At 38.9% G+C, this 17019-nt stretch overlaps 1 protein-coding gene across 1 annotated transcript in view; it reads left to right on the forward strand.

Annotated features, from left to right (window-relative positions):
* Positions 1–3288: 3288 nt before the first annotated feature.
* LOC306703859 (obg-like ATPase 1) overlaps positions 3289–17019 on the forward strand; it is a 39287-nt gene continuing 25556 nt past the window's right edge. Inside the window, exons 1-4 of the mRNA XM_079169990.1 lie at positions 3289–3415; positions 3525–3613; positions 8181–8324; positions 9183–9310. Coding sequence (XP_079026116.1) covers positions 3401–3415; positions 3525–3613; positions 8181–8324; positions 9183–9310 — 376 coding nt within the window. The 5' untranslated portion in view covers positions 3289–3400. The remainder of the gene's footprint in view (positions 3416–3524; positions 3614–8180; positions 8325–9182; positions 9311–17019) is intronic.

Here is a 17019-nt window from a genome sequence, read left to right on the forward strand (position 1 = left end):
CTCCCAACAACTACCTAGTTGTAGAGAGCGTGTTCTTTGAAGTACAGCTGGCGAGGACGCGCAGCCAATCTGATAGCCGCATGTATGGCTGTGGACGAAGTCAGCCAATGAGAGCCCCGACCGCAGGCAGAAACACCACAAACCCCGCCGTCAATCATCTGTTGTGCAGCCTCTGCTCAGACTGTCATACAAGACACGATTTGGCTTTTTTTTGTTGAATGCATACAGTTATTTTTATGTAGTGTATTCTCACACGAAAGCTCAATGTCTCCTTTCATTGCAGAATTGAGTTCGCGCGTCAGTTCTCCAAGAGGTAAGCTTTTCAATCATTTTAAAGCGTTTGTGGATTGTGGTGACACCGTGTAGTTCCAGGTTTCCCTTCTGATTTTCAATATTCAGATCATGCGCAACACGTCATTGAGAATCGTTGCCGTTTAAGCACATAGTACCCTGGACAAGGTGAGGGACGCTGTTGTTGCCGATGCCTTATTCAGAACAGTGCATGCTCCTGTGTGTTAGGCACGGTACAGTTGATACTCGTGGGGGAAACAACTGGGGCTATATGTTCTATCCTAAATCCTTGATGTGCTGGGGTTCATAATGGAAAATCACAGATGGATTAAGTTTAGTGAAGAAGTCCAGGCACAGGCCTGACAGCACGGACCTCACGTCTCCAACCACGGTTCGGTCATTTATGAGCTAACAACTTGTCCCTGAATACATGAAGGAACCACAAAGTATGTGCTCGCTGTGGATCAATAACCTATAGTTTGTTTACTTCCAGTCAAAAATATACGCGCGTCTGCGCTCGTGCTTGTGGTCGAGTTCACGCGCGGCCATTCCTTACGAGCGTACCCCCCTCCCTGCTTACTTTTTGGGGGAGTGCAGGTGAGGGGTTACTTAAAAATGACAGCTTGCTTTATCAGGGCGTGTAGTGCATGTGTTTAAAAAGAGAAGTATTTTATGGGCGAGAAAAGTTCATCGTCCAGGTGATGTTGTAAGGCCGCCAGTCATCTCCATTAAACTGCTTTAAACAGGACGCACGGTGCCTGTCTTGTATCCGAGAATTAAAATGGTATGCTTCTCTAATCACTCATTCATTAAATTGTGGACAATTAAGAGGATGTCGTGTTTCAACTATTTTCCTTAACTTAAGAGTTTTCTTTTCTTTTAATATCACAATTCAATAAGCCCACATATCTCATAGCTTGTTAAAACGCCCAGGGATAATGGCATCATGTAAAATTGACCTGCTCTTACGTGAACCATCATCCTTTTAAAAGTTAAAGCAATTTTCCAGAGAAAGCTTGACCGAAAGATGTGCATTACAGTATTCAAAACGGGCGAATAATGCTCCATTATAGAGTACGAATGCTGCCAGTCAACACACGCGCAATTTGTTCAAATACTCTTTTTGCTTTAAAACCAGCACCTTTGGAAGGGTGAATAAAATCATCCTCATCAAATACTGAGCGCTGCCAAGAAAATTGAATCATTTTTGCAATCATGACAATTTGGCTGAGTGCTGTTAACAGTATTAAATGTCTATTCCACACAAATACAGTTGATTGTTGCTAAAGAAGTCATATTAATTCGAGCGTTAAATGAGAATGGACGCAGTATGTAAGAGCTTTTTTCCATTACACTTTCATAATATTAAAAAAATCAGAAAATAAATCAACCCTTTAATTAAGTTAACATTTATTTAAAAAAAACATTATTTAAAGTCTTCTGTCCGTTTGTTCAAATGTTAATTTTCTTGCATGAGTATTTGTGTAACAGGCTTTGATGTCTTAATAAGGAGCTGTGTGACCGTTCAGATTGGATTAATGATCCTAACAAAGAAATGTGCCTAGGAATCGCTCTTTATGCACCAATAAATGTGTGAAATGTATACCTTAAATTTATTTAGAAATAAATGTGTTTGTCAGATTAAGCTATAATAAAATAATAGTGATTTTTTCAGACGATGTTTGCTTGGACAAAAGGGGAGAACAGGATCTCGCCTTGTCATTCAAGTGAGAATTTTGAGTCGGATCTGTAATTCTGGACTCCACTCGTGAGCACTTCTCTGTGGCAATTAGAAGCCCATTACAAGCCATTAGATTGATCAATGTACCTTAAACAATGGGAATGATTTATTTGGTCGAACAAAACGCTCTGCATCTATTGTGATGAGTCTAAGTGGGGGTGCATCCATCAACAAAAGATAAATGATTAATTCAGACCTATTCATTTGAATTCTTTCTACAAAGCCAGCCTCACTTGCCTCAAATCCAGATTATTAGAGCCTCATTTTCTGCGTGTTAAACCAGACAGGCTGCTGGATTGGCCGACGTTTTTTCTGGTTGTGCCCCTGTGTGCTTTAATTTGTATTTCTGCTGAGGGAAGTTTATTTGAGGACATTTGACTAATTGTTGTAATTTTGTGTGCTCATGTGGCTACACCTGTTTCTCTCAAAGGGGGGGGGGGGGGGGGGGGGGGTTGACGGAAACTATGAGTGTGAGGATGTTTCACTTTTTTTTCTGTGGCGCTGAAGCTGTAGCCTACACTGTTGTCTGACCATTACACTTGTATCATCAGTGAAAGCTCATTGAATGTAAAACAAGTAGGCCTATAACGATTTTGTCAAGACGCTTCACTTACGATACCTCCCTGTTCTTTCAGATATTTTTGGGTTGTAATATTCTAGTTCCTTATGAAAGATGATTATAGAAACAGAATTTTTTTTATCGTTGTTGCTTTAAATGACAATGTCTTGGTCTCATCTTCTGTTTCCCATGAGTTTGTTCTTGCACTTTAAGGTTGCGACGTCATTGTTTATTGTGGTGGCAGGCAATTAGAGACAACAGCATGGAAATATAATTGATATACATTAATGTGCGCTGGGGGAAAAAGGCGACTTGATGAAAATATGTAGTGCTGAAGGAAGTCTATAAGCTGTAACACAAAGGGAAATGGCAAAATTGCTCTGACCAGTCAGTATTGCGTCGCAACTCGTGGATGTCTTCAGTTAGACGGCTGTCAAGTGAATGATTCAAATGTTAATAGAAAGCAGGCAGCTGTTGACAATACAGTCGAGCCTCTGATACAGATTAACTTCGCTTTAAATACGCACATTTCAACCAACAGTTGTGTGTAAGATTGATCTCTCAGCAGCTCATCAACCTACATCGATTCTATGAACAGCTACATTTGGAAGTTCAGGTCAGCTTGCCAGCTTGCAGTGTCAACTTTCATTTCCAGAGGCTGCATGTTCTATTTTGAGTGCGGGGGAGCGAGCCAGTTGAAGTGCAGGCGACTGGTTACATTTGAGGACTTAGCTTAGCACATTTCCCTCTCAATGAATGTGATGTTTTCTCTGATTTGGTGAGCTCTTGTGGAAGTGTAATAGTGGGAAATGGCTCCAAAAAAGGTGCAGGTTATGAGAAGTAGCTCCATTAAAAAAATGAGCATTGCATTGTAGATTATGTAATGGTATTTGCTCGCTTTGACTGCAGACATCTCCACATTGTCGTTATTAGGGAACGGGAGAGGACGCAGCAAAGACGCCACTGATTGGAAGGTTTGGCACTTCATTGAAAATAGGAGTTGTTGGCCTGCCCAATGTTGGGTAAGTAAAGTTGTTATTATATGTAATAGATAGTTTCGCTTTCTCACCATTCACACTGCATGCAGCAGCAGCATGTGCTCTGTCTACATCTGAACTATGCCTGTCTTCCATGATACCATACATATAAATGCATGTAAGGCTAAGCTGAGTCCAGTAGAATGCATGACTAAAGATTAGAAATTAAATGTTTTTAATTTACATTTCTTTACATCTAATTTATACAAACAAGATATACAGACACTTCAGACTTTGAGTTGTTCTGTTGTTTCTCCTAAAGGAGCTTTCTCACCTTTTGCATGTCACACTTTATACTGAAACAAGCAAAAAGCTATGCTGCACGATGTACATGATTTGGATGTATATAATAGCCAGAGAGCCAAAAACACCTGACTTACTCGTAGATGGCTGTCTGAGTAACATTTTTCAGTGTTCCTCAGGCTGTTAAGTGTCTGGAACCACTTGTTCCCTACTAGCCTATGATCAAATCCCACAAGAGCGTTGTCTTTCCTTCTCTACATATTTTTGGTCTAAACAAAAGTGTATGAGCTGCTCAAACTTTACAAAATGCTTCAAACAATACATTTGTTGTGTGTTATAGCAGATAAGTGTTATGAGTGAGGGTAAAGCTGTGACTTCAAAGAGTTGTAGTACTTCAAAAATCATAGTTTTGATAGTTAAAACATATTACAATTTATTATAAGTGTGTATCCTGTACTGTTTTCATGATCGTGGGTTTTATGATCACGGCAGCATATTGTCAATTAGAGAAAACTGTTTAATTCTATGTGACATTATATTGATGAGTATGTGTCATGACTCATCTACATTTGTACAAAACTGGCATAGCAATCATGGACCATACCACGCTATAGCTGTGAATACAGAGAAGGTGGTTAAATGAATGAAAAGCATGAACAAACCCTATTGTTCGTTGGTGATAAATACCCACTTATCACTCATGCGCCGGTCAAAGGTCAGGGTACATCTTTGACACCTCTCCGGTCCACCACATACTACATACAGTCACTATCACATTCATATATCTGGTAATTTGGAGTTTGCAGTTCACCTAACCTGCATGTCTCTTTAGCGTGGCCGAACGTCTGAGGAACCACATCACAAAGTGAACACAAACACGACTCTAATATAAGTACCTTCTTGAGGAAATTCACTTGCATGTTCAAAGCGCTCATCAGTTAGACACTATTACACTTGCATGAAATCATACTTTTCAGCATGGCAATTTGCCTGTAGTTGCTGGAATCCGCTCCCAGTCTCACAGGTACAACCAGTGCCTGTGACACTTTAATGAGTGTTGCAACTTTTCTACATTTTAAGATTAATCAAATGAACCTACAAAAAAACACATACATCATTTTAGAACTGAAAGACACTTTAACTAAGCCCAGCATGGAAAGCATCACAAAAATACTCGTCGTTATGATTTAATCTCGTTTGTACGTTGTTGTTGTTTTTTGCAAATACAAGAATATATCTACTGTGCTTTTTTATTTTGCAATGATAACTAAGCTATAGCTAACCTAAAAGTTCTATAGCACAACAAACTTAAGCAATGCGAGTTGAGAACCTAATGAGAACAAGTTTTCAAACGAAGTCCCGTATCTTGTCTCCTTCTTCTACATCGTATTATGCTGTTATACGAGGGGAGAAGGTGGGTGCATATATGATGTTGGTGGTGTAAGTTCACAATGAGCACCTAACAGTGAAAGTAAACAGACAGCACCTTATAGACATTCAGGCATTGACACAGGAAATGATGAGTATGTAAAAGTCTAACTGAGGTGTTCTCAAATTCTTGGTGGTCAATGAATCCATGTAATGAAACACAATTAATTGATGTGAAGAATGAAAAAATGTGAGTTAGTTGAAGAATATTTGAATTCTTGGAACCCTATAGTCAAAGAGTTGCTCAGTCTGTGAGAGATTATTATCGGTAAGGTGGACAACTTGACAAGAATCTGTATTACATGGCCACAGTGTGTGTTAGCAGGCTGACACACTGTCTGAATGTCAGACAAATCCACCTTGTCAGCATCTACCCAGACCTTCAGCAACATCAGAGACAGAGTGTAATCACAGGGCAGAACCTACACGACTTTCCCTTGAGCTACAGGAAGGGCCACCGTTATAGGTTATCTTCTGCTTAGCTGGCAGGTTCTCATCTTTTTGCAGCTACTTAAAACATTTGGAGTCATTTTCAGCCAAACTGTTGTTTTCAAGAAGCTTAGAAAGTTTTGTAAGAGCTGAAAACTGCAGCTTTTAAAGGGACTGAAAAGCCAATGATGTCGTGACGTTATCCACTTACTGTGAACTGTATAAGCCACAGATATTGTTTTAAATAAACTGTAAAGACAGGCTGAAGGTATTTTTAACAGGACTCATATCGTCATATATTCACATATACTGGACATTGATGATGGAGAGTAAATTCAGTTCAAGAGGTTTGTGCTTCTACATGTAGTGTATTTTAGCTGTTTTGCTAGTATTTGGAGCTCATTGCACAAAGATCCAACTCTCTAGAGTCCCTTGTTTTCATTTCTTACCCCAGCAAATCACTTTCGGGGATAAGAAGTGAACTCATTGAGGTGGTGGCCTGCCATACTACATTTGTGTCAAAGTATAACTTGCCAACCCTCCCATGGTTTCTTCATGAATGAACCATGTTCAAATGCCAGCCTGCTGTTAGTTGGGCGTAGCTGACCATTCTTCACACACATGGGAAACTTGAGAGTGTGATTCAGCCAATCTTGTGGCTGTTTCTACTCTTAGACCAGCACATGTTGTCTTTCTCCTCAAAGTTTAGTCTTGTCAATGTAACCCCTGATTGGACACGCTGCACAGTATATGGCCTAACTGACTCAAGTTGAGTTAGTCTCATTCATTTTTTAAATATATTGTTTTTATGGCTTTTATTGCCTTCATTTGAGCAGCTGGAGAGTGACAGGAAGTGGAGGAGACAGAGGGGATGACACTCAGCAAAGGCCCACGGGTTGTAATCCAACCCTGGCGAGACTGGATTTGGAGTCGACTAGACGACGTATATGAGCGGATTGTTTCACATTTATATTTATTTCCACCACGAAAACAAAGAATCTTGTGATATGAACTATTGTTAGAAACAGAAACAGATACATTTAATAAATGTACAGCAACATGTTTTGTTGTCAGCTGCCAACCCTGCACTCTGACCCTATGAAGAAATTCATCTTTGTAGGAAGAGGTGTGCAATTAGGGAACGATTTGCAAGTTCGAGTATACATTGACTGTACAGTTCTCTTCCTCGTCTTTCTCCTCTTCCAGCTTTACTTTGCATGTTGCTCTTAAGCTGCTCTTTTAGCCCCCTGTCTCTTTGGTACAAGGACAGATTTTGATTTCAGGCCACAGCTGTTTATTATTAATTACCATTTATAACCACATAATTAAAGAATTGTCATTAAGTGTAACACATTTTTTCCATTTAATAATCATTTTAAATGTGTTTGTAACTTTTTGCGTGGACACTGATCACCCAGATTTGTATTAAACAGTTATCATTTTGTCTATATTATAATCTATATTAACTGGAGATTTCACACGCTTCTCAGTCTTCATTAACTGTTGGAGTTTGCTCAATCCTCATGTATTCATTGTATTCTACAATACATATTTTTGTCTGCAACTATAGTCTTTATAGTAAACCCAGTCCAAGGTTTTAGCTTAATATTTGGCCCAGACATCTATATGTCTCACCTCCCTATAAGAAGGAGTTTCTGCCACCCACCTGTGGAGAAACACACTCAAATCTAGCTGCTAATACACATCACTTCCCCCATCGACCAGCATATTACACTCTGATCGGTACGTATGTAAGTCATTTGCTGTGTAATCATTAAGAACATTTCTTACACCTGACGATGGTTGTGGTGTTACACTGGATTGTCTTTCTTTTTTTCCCCCAAGGTGACCCAAGAAAAGCCCTCAAGTATGTGAGAGAAACAATTTAGCTTTATATAAGGAATTAATGCAAGCACTTTAGCAATCTTGAGCAATTTCTTGCCTGTTGGACGTAACAAACAATAATAATTTCAATGTGAAGCACTGAGTGAGGGGATAAAAAGGGAAAGTCCTGGATTATAGTTAACTGCATGCCATCATTACTCTTAGACACTTGCCATTGTCTGTAGATTTTGAAGTACACTTCAGCTGCTTCTTGCTCCATAGAAAATAAATCTCTCTGTGATCACAACATGGGGCGGCGTTTGGCTGATCCTGTTCAACAGCAGCGACCTATCAGAAATGTAATTTGCCCCTCGATTCCATGTACAATTGATCTATTATGGGATTATCTGACCTTGTAATTGGGCAAAGTATTTCATAGAGTATTTTTGGTTTAAGCCCTAAAAATATGCAGTCCATTGGAATAAGCTTTTTCCTTCTTGTGCAGAAAATAAAAAAGGCAATCTCTCATAAGTTACTGAAGTGTTTCAGGATCATACTATCGAACCATCAGGTTCTGCACACCAGCACTTTAAAATGGATTGACCTCACTGCTGTTTTTTATTTTCAGGAAGTCAACCTTTTTCAACGTGTTGACAAAGAGTCAGGCTGCAGCTGAAAATTTCCCCTTCTGCACCATTGACCCAAATGAAAGCAGAGTGCCCATTCCAGATGAACGCTATGATTTCCTCTGCCAATTCCACAAACCTCCCAGGTATGGGGTCTCATCATTGACCTATTATTCACACTTCAGGTCTGTAGTCGCTGACGGTCTCCTTGCAATAGGTATGAGAAAACATGTAACAATGTTGTTGACATGTAGCTGCCAGTTGTGTTTGATGTATGACTGCTGCTCTACTCAAAAGTTTGCTGCTAAGGAAAAAGATGAAGCATCTAAACATTCAACACCTGGTTATCATACACATTTATAGAGGCTGTTAAAGCAGGCTGAATTCAGATTTGTTGGGCGATACAGTACTAGTGAGATGTCCCTTATTGACTGAGAAGAATTGGTATGTTGAATAGCACTTCAGGGCATGAAGAACACGCTCTCCTGCTTTCGGTTAATCTCACTACACAGTTGTGTCCTACTTATGCTGTATATTCTCTATGCTGTATCTTCAATTACATGCAGAACAGATTCCTCTAATAAAAAAATACACCAGCAAATAAAACGGCTCTACCATACCTACCTCTCTCATGATAAATCTGGTGGTATTCTACATAATTCGAATCATATATTTTTTCTGTTGAATGTAAAAAAGACCATGAAAGACCAACACCAACAATTAATTTATTCTATTCTATTGTCCACCACTTTTACAAATTTGGGCGAGGAATCTGTCTAAAAAAAGTACAATCTAATGCAATACAATACAACAACATCACAAACAAAAACGTCTTAGTTTAATCTTGCACAATTCAAATTTGAAGTTTTACAGGCTTTTTACAGGACTGTTGTATTTAACAGTAGCACAATGCACGCAGTTGCTCTTCTCATTTTTTTAAAAAGTGAAGATGTTTAAAGTCTTAAATGGCTGACCTTTTCTCCTTTTACTTCCTTGGGTTGCAGTAAAATCCCAGCATTCCTTAATGTTGTTGACATTGCTGGCCTGGTGAAAGGTGCTCATGCTGGCGAAGGCCTGGGAAATGCCTTCCTGTCCCATATCAGCGCCTGTGACAGCATCTTCCATATGACACGTGAGTCACAGGTTGAGGGTTGCTCTCGCTCATAGGAATTCACATTATCAGCAAATCACAGTATTTTATACTGTAAAGCAGTTGCTTCTGCAACATTTGGTCACACTAAATAGACCCAGTGACAGCTTTTAAAAAGCAAAGGCCTTAGTTGTGCTGCAGCGTTGCTGGTCGGGCATCTTGTGTGGTGTGTGCCAAGACACACATAACAGTCAGGATTAATGAAGTCAGATCAAACCTCACATTCCTACTGGGAGGCTCCCTGAATGGAAAGTGAAAAGGTCTGTGCCTAGCCATGCTTCACACAATCAGTAGCATATTTTGAGGTTTGGAAACATAACAAGACAGTTCAGAAGGAGCACCACATACTATTGTAATATGACTCCTAATGCCGTTTTTGGTTAAGTTTGAGTACAGTGGAGCTAAGTCAGTTATTGAAGAACATACTGTGAGGATGAACGTTTCTTTTTCTTTTTTACATCATGCATACTATTGCCACTGCTTATAATACTGTTGACAACAATAATAATGCTAATGCTAATATAAATAATGTATATTTGGAATGGTTCGAAATACTGCCTTCTTTGACTTTGTGAATGTAGAGATGTGATTATCTCAGCAAATTATTCCCAGTCTGTCCCTCCCTGAGACAGGTTGCTAATCACAAAGTTTACAGGTCTCCCTCAAGTTCCTCTGTGTCCCTGACATGGTCTTTGTCCAACACAATTAAAGTGTTACATGCTACAATCATTCAAATTACAGAAACTGTAATGAATTCAGAAGCCCTTTTAAAAACAGCTGAATTTGTTCACTGATTGTATGCTGTTATTGACTTTCCCGGTGGGAAAGTCTCTGATTAGGGAGTCGGTGATGGCAGGCATGGAATAGCGGCATACAAAGGGTAAAGATTAGGGCCATTTCGCTATATTGGCACTTGTCAGTGGTGCACAGTTTTCAAATAGCCTTTGACTCTGTGAGAAGTGGGACTGGAAGATCACCCGCTATAAGACTTAATAATGATTTACAAAGTGGACAATTCATGTGAGGTGAGATAAACAGGTCTGTCAGTTCACTTTTTAATGACTTTTGGTACAATTTAAGTTCAAGGAAGAAGCCTGTGTTATTCTATATTTTCTTCTGATTGTAAACAAAACCCTTAAAAAAGTTAAAACCAACAAGGTGTTAGTCCGTCATAAATATTTAGTTGTTTTTAAATAAAAAAGAAGGATATGTAATATCCCAATACAGCTGATCACTGTAGTTTTTAACAAACTTTACTCAAACAAGAGTTCATGGTGTATTTGTTGGGGACTATTTTCAGCTGCGGATTAATACATAATTGGTGCACTAGTGAGTCTTAACAGCTGCAGGATGTATTTGGGATTTACTCAACATAAACTACTGTGCCCATTTTCATGGTAACGAAAGAACATGTCAACCAGTATAACGGTGTCGCTGACGAAATGTTTTTAGTTTTTGAACAACAATAGTGGTCTATGGCACAGGGGAATAAGCTATATCACACACATGGAATTTTGTAGGTTCAGTTCATTGATGGTTTTTGTCTTTTCATGAGATTTAACACTAAGAAAAACATAAATATTGTCAACTTTATTCTTTACATTTCTTTTTATATTTTACTTTACAGTGTTATCAGAACGTCAAAATTATTATTTAGATTTGTTCACTTTTTGAGAGACAACTTAACATGATGTGACACATTATTGTTACTTATGTGGGTCATATGTATTTTTAATATCACCATGTACAGTTCCTTTGATATGGGCCAAATGTATATGCCAGATCCTCTCTCAAAACCAACTCTTTTGTTTCTACTCACCCAAAGAAGAAAAACATCCTCATCAGTCATAAATAGGAAGATCGAAAGCTTATTATGTGTGTGTGTGTGAGTGTGTGTGTGTGTGTTTACGTCCATCTGCTTCGGCATGTCATTGTTTCCACTGTTGTGAAGTCCTCAGAAACAATGTGGTATGTTTCACAAGTTAACCATTAAACATAGCTGGATTTGTTTTGTAATTATATCTATCTGGTGTCAGGCAGACTGCAGCGTTGAAGCAACTACTTTTATAGAGCTTGATTATATGGTTGTGGGGGTGGATCACACTCTTTTGTGTCTGGAGTGGTATGCTTTTTGTCTGTGAATTAGCAAACGGGTTTATAAAGATGCTACAGAGCTTCATCTGCAATAGTAGCATGACACAGTGATCGTGAGTGCAAACTGAGGACACAAGCAATTGACCTGAGCCTGATGAAAGCAGGCTTGATTTTCTGTATTGTGTGGTCTTTTATTCCCTATAGTGTTACATTCATGTGTTTAGAAGTTGTGAAATTTGAGAAATAGTGACCAACAGGTTTTTCAAAGGTGGAATAGGTTACCACATAGTGTATTTACATCTTTTTAAAAGATTCAACTGTTTCTCGAGAGTAGTCCAACTTGATTTTCCACTTGATGTCTCAAACTTCCCCCATTGGTGTGCACATTATGAATATTTTTCAACCCCTAATGACTTTGAAAAGCCTGTGTAAACAGTGGATTTGCTTTCAAGAATACCTTCCAACAACTATTACGGCGCATCCTGAAAGCCGATTCTGCTGAATGGCTGGTGATCCCTGGTCTCATAACAAAATGTTTTTTAAGTGTTCCCAGTGCTTCCGCAGTGACTGGAACACCTCACTGTCTGAGACAAGACACAGACATGTTCTACTTCATCTGCTCTTCTGTTCCCCGCTCGCAACTCTGCCAGCTCACCTGGCCTTATTCCCAGATGTTTGTTTTTCAGCAATTAGATGTTTCAATGCTCACACAGTGTCGCCCCCTCATCACTGCAGGAATGCTCTGGTTCACTTCTAATGAAGACTTATTTACGGTTGCGCGACATCCAGTAAGAATCCAGCCTTAAGATACTGTATCTGCATAGGGACTGCCTGTGGTTGTGGGCAGCCGAGTGGAAGGTAGCTGTTTGTTTAGGCGTAGACTCTTCTCTCACCGCGATATTCATGCTTTCAGCACCTGAACTCCTGGTTAAGTTGAGGCTCTTCCCTCTCCTCCTCTATTGCCTGAAGCAGACAGAAGACAGTTTTCCCATTTTGTAAAATAATGGTAGAAGTTTTAAGGGTAGTAAAGCTGATTACAAGACATCTTTGCTATAGAGCAGTAGAGAAGATGCATGGCTCTATCCTTCAAAGAACTGAAACATTTGGTCTATCAATCAATTAGTCGATTGTAAATTAATCAGCAACCAATTTAATGCATTAACTAGACATTAATATTTCCAGCTTCTCAATTGTGAAGATTTGCTTTTATCTTTGAATTTTAGACTCTTTGTCGAACAAAACAAAACATCTCGTTTTATGACCAAGAAGTGAATTGGCAGTGAAAATAATTGTTAGTTGCAGGTTACTTTTTTTTATCTATGTTGTGCATTGATTGCCGTCATAACCACAGTACAGAATGCTAATAACGCCGGTGTTTTGTTATCGTCATTCAGTGTAGGCAGTGTTGTCCTTAATACACTAAACAGACAGAAGATGTAACAAATCCACAAAGGTCTATCACTAACAGGGAATACTTTTTTAGTCACATAATTCACTGTAAATATAAACCGGTAGCTGTAGCTGTGGTAACAGCAGCTTGTACAACATCAAACAGAGCAATAGCAAATGAGCTGCTATGTTAGTTTGATTTAGTTGCAGCGTGTTAGCTTGTGTATCAACACTTGGGGAGTGTTGCAATGTGCTAACTGTCCATTTCAGTGGTTGGTGGTGGGGCTAATATGATAAAATCAAAGTCAGTCAACAACAGATTGATCCAGAAATTGGTCGTAGTCACTCACCTCTAAAAATGTGCACTATCTAAAGAGCTCTAATATCCTCAGTGACTTCCACATGAATCATCATTAACGGATGAATATCTGACGATCTGATGATAAAGAGTGGGTGATCGAATCACTTGGCTTCACTTTGCTGAACCTGTTAGGACATTGCGTTTGTGTTTGGTTGTTGCATCATGCAGACGTCAGCCCACAGGACACTAATCGCTTACAGTGAACAAATCAAAATGATTGTTTAGCTCCAGGCGTTATGAACAAACTGGATTGACTATTCAGAGATGATTTATGGCCAACCTGCCTCCTCACTGACGCCAGTAATGGCTGATCACCGAGAGTTCTGCCGTATCACTCACCAACTCACAAATTCCCAAACTTAACAAACATCCAGAACGCCTCACCCAGCCCCTTGACTTCCATGTGTGTGCCTATCTAAACAAATCAGGCAGTGAGTGAATCTCTCATCAGTTCAGCTGCTGAATCAGTTGTTGCGTTGATGCAATTTATTCTTGTTTTTTTTGTGTGCAATTTATACAACCAATAGCGTGATGCAGGAATGAGTTCTAAAACACGGAAATGAGTGACAATTTTTGCACCTCCGGTTCCCTTGTCTCGATGTCAATAGTTTTTTTTGAATGGGTTTTTGGTTAGATGCCTGAAATAAGGTCTGTGCTTAACACAAGCTTGAGAGTTTTCACCTTTTTGTTCTATATATAAAATACATCAGTAAATACCCGTCTCCGGAATGTTGAAGCTTTTACGTGTTTTAATAAAGGCGTTTGCTGACAAGTTTCTAAATGAGATGACAAAACGACTTCATGCTGACTGGTCAGCCTTCACAGCCTTCGCAGTTTGGTCTGTAGCCTAACGTTAGCTTTTTACTTCTGCTGATTGCATTTACGCTTCAAAAATGATAAAAACCTGCGTTCATAATATCATAAACTTGTGTTTGCTTAATCCAAAATCCAATCCAATGGAAAAAACTACATTGACTTTTTGTCAAGGGAACCAGTGTGATGCTAACTTCTGGGGTTGGCCTACAAAAATACATCATTCCTGGACCACTTTATAGTAACTATTAGAAATGCAATTTTTATTTTGCTAAAGTATTTTACAGAGTGATTTTTTTAAAAGAGGAAAATCCTCCCAAGACCTAAAAGTATATATTTATGTCATACTGTAGTTTTCCTCCCAATCAAAACACATTGTTGGTCTCTTTTTTACTGTCAACAAATCCTATCAAACAAATAAACTAACAATTCTTTAGTAAACCTATATTTTAAAATCATACTCACCTTTACCCATACAAGGAATTTGACTTCCTTTTTTTGCATCTCTCAACTATACGCAGAAACAGACTTAACAGCTAAGGAATACTCTTAGACCTCCCTATCTAGTCTATGGACATTTCCATTGCCGTTCTGTTACCAGGGCAATAGTTTTAGTCAAAGTTTACTTCCTTTTAGCTACTGCATTAACACACATTGCAACAGCAAATACAAAGGGGCCCATTTTGAATGTTCTTGTTTACTCCACTGAAGAGGAAAATCTTTAAAAACGGCACCTAAATAGAGTTTCATATTAATAAGAAAGATCTGAGTAACTTTCTTAAGGGCACGATAGCACATATTTCTTAAACAGGCATTTGTTGGGGACTATTTTCAGCAGCGGATTAATGCACATTTGGAACACTGTGAATATTTTTAGCACCAGGAGGGTGTTTGTGGGATTGACTCAAAATAAACAACAGTGGCCATGAAGAAGCGAGTCACTCAGTGTAACAGTGCGACTCATTGACGTGTTTACATCTTTGATGAACAATGAAGATCTATGACACAACGGAATCTTTTGTCTGGCTTTTAAAAGAATACTTTATTGTTGTTTGTAGCTTTTTCATTGGATTTGTGACAAAAAAAGAACATCAACAGATGTATCCTTTTAATGTTTGCTGATCAGAGAGAAGAGTCTGTTAGCTCACTTCATGGACATCTATGGGATCAAAAAAGCATAATCTTAAAAGAAGGAAAGTAAACAATATGTTTCCAGTAATGGTAGTTCAATGCACTGTTTTAATTAGCTTTGCATTAAAACGTTTTTACTAAACAAACATTTTCACAAGTTTAGCCCACATACATAATGCATTTATTACAGCTTTATCCATCAACCGTCATGTTGCATCTTTGAATAGTAATTCTGGTAATAATAGTATTTGCTATATCGTATAAAATTGTATATTAGTACAAATCCCTCAGAAGCCTGTATGAAATACTCTTTTCTGCTGAGGTACCATCATGCCAACAACTGTTTTTGTCAAATTAATACTTCTGATGAAAATTGCATTACATTATCAAAGAGGAAACAAGTTTAAGGTTAAAGTCAATTGTCAATTTTGTACAAACACTTACGTATTTTGTCTATGCATTAATGTGTCACTTTGTTTCTTAATCTGTTTTTTAATGTTCAGATCCACTCTGTTGTGGCAAAGGTAACTGGTTTATAAGAGGTAAACAACCCACTTCCCACACCACAAATATAGCTGTGTTGTGCATCAGTCTCAGCTGGGTCCTAGCACCTGCCTTAATGTTGTGTTTTGTTAAGCTTGAGGAAAAAACAGTAAGGTTGCATTAAAATCAATGAGAGAAATACGCTTCCCTGCACGTGGGTCTTTGTTTATATTAGTAATGTCAACCAATACAGCAATTCTAAATCTAGATCATTTAGCTGTGCATAAGGATCATCCTCCCTTTGTGTGTTTTCGGGGCTGTGTTGAGGTGCTGTCACAGTATTTAAATGAGCATTTTGCTTCAGCGAGAATGAAGAGTTTTTGTCAGCCTCCACTCATCGAGCATGATTAGAGCAAAATGTCTACCCATCTTGACTGGAGATCGCCACAGCTCCAGATAACATGCCCGGTGATTGAAGGTCGCAATATTTTGAATTCTAATGGGGCTGCAAGATGAATTGCCTGAAATAGACTGTAGAATCTTCCTGCTTCCTCCTCATGCCCCCCTTGCCTGTCCGCTGTGAAAAGAACCACTGGGAAAGGCAAGGCCCGATGATCATAGAATTATTGGATGGTGATTCTAAACCCTTCAAAGAGGAGTTGCTATGGAGATCTCGCTCCAAACTGTGAAATGATTCACCTTTGAAAGGCTGGAGGGTCTGAAAGCTGAACACATCATTGTTCAGGTGGCGGTTGGTTAGGAAATTGCTGGTGCCTGTGCAATCAGCAGCCCTATAGTAGTTAAAGATCTAAAAAGGTGTGTTCCCTGAATGATGTGGGACAACAGTGGTGTGCATATGACGGTTTCTTTCAATCGAGACACTCTCATGCTCAGTGGTTTAACAAAATAAATGGAGTGATAGAGGTTAAGCTAATCATAAGGGGAATTAACACTGTTGTTTTCTGTCAGAGTTCATGAAAACTGGAGCCTCCCCAGTATATCCACTTTTCAACTGCACACAGATCCGGCTTGTCTAAACGGCTTTCCTCTTCATGTATTTTTTTCCCGTCGGTAATAGCAAACATTTTGGAAAGATGCACCTTTTAATAATCAGTTTGGTATGACACACTGGAATTGGAGACACTTTGAGAGGTACAGATATTCATACTATCGAGCACTATGATTTCACTGTGATCTATTTTGAAGGATGGGATCATGTAGAAAACATGTTTCGGTGTTTCTCTAAAGGGCTCAAACCCATTTTCTGATGTCGAACTGCTTTTTAGCAGCCAATGTATTTGCCATAATTGATATAAGCAAAGAAACAAGGCTGAATATGCCACAAACTCTGTTACAGAAGCAGCGTACTACAAATTGCTGTCAATTTCATGTATCCTAAAATGAATGTCAAGAAGATATT

This window comes from Pholis gunnellus (assembly GCF_910591455.1).
Source record: "Pholis gunnellus genome assembly, chromosome: 12".
Classification (NCBI taxonomy): Eukaryota; Metazoa; Chordata; class Actinopteri; order Perciformes; family Pholidae; genus Pholis; species Pholis gunnellus.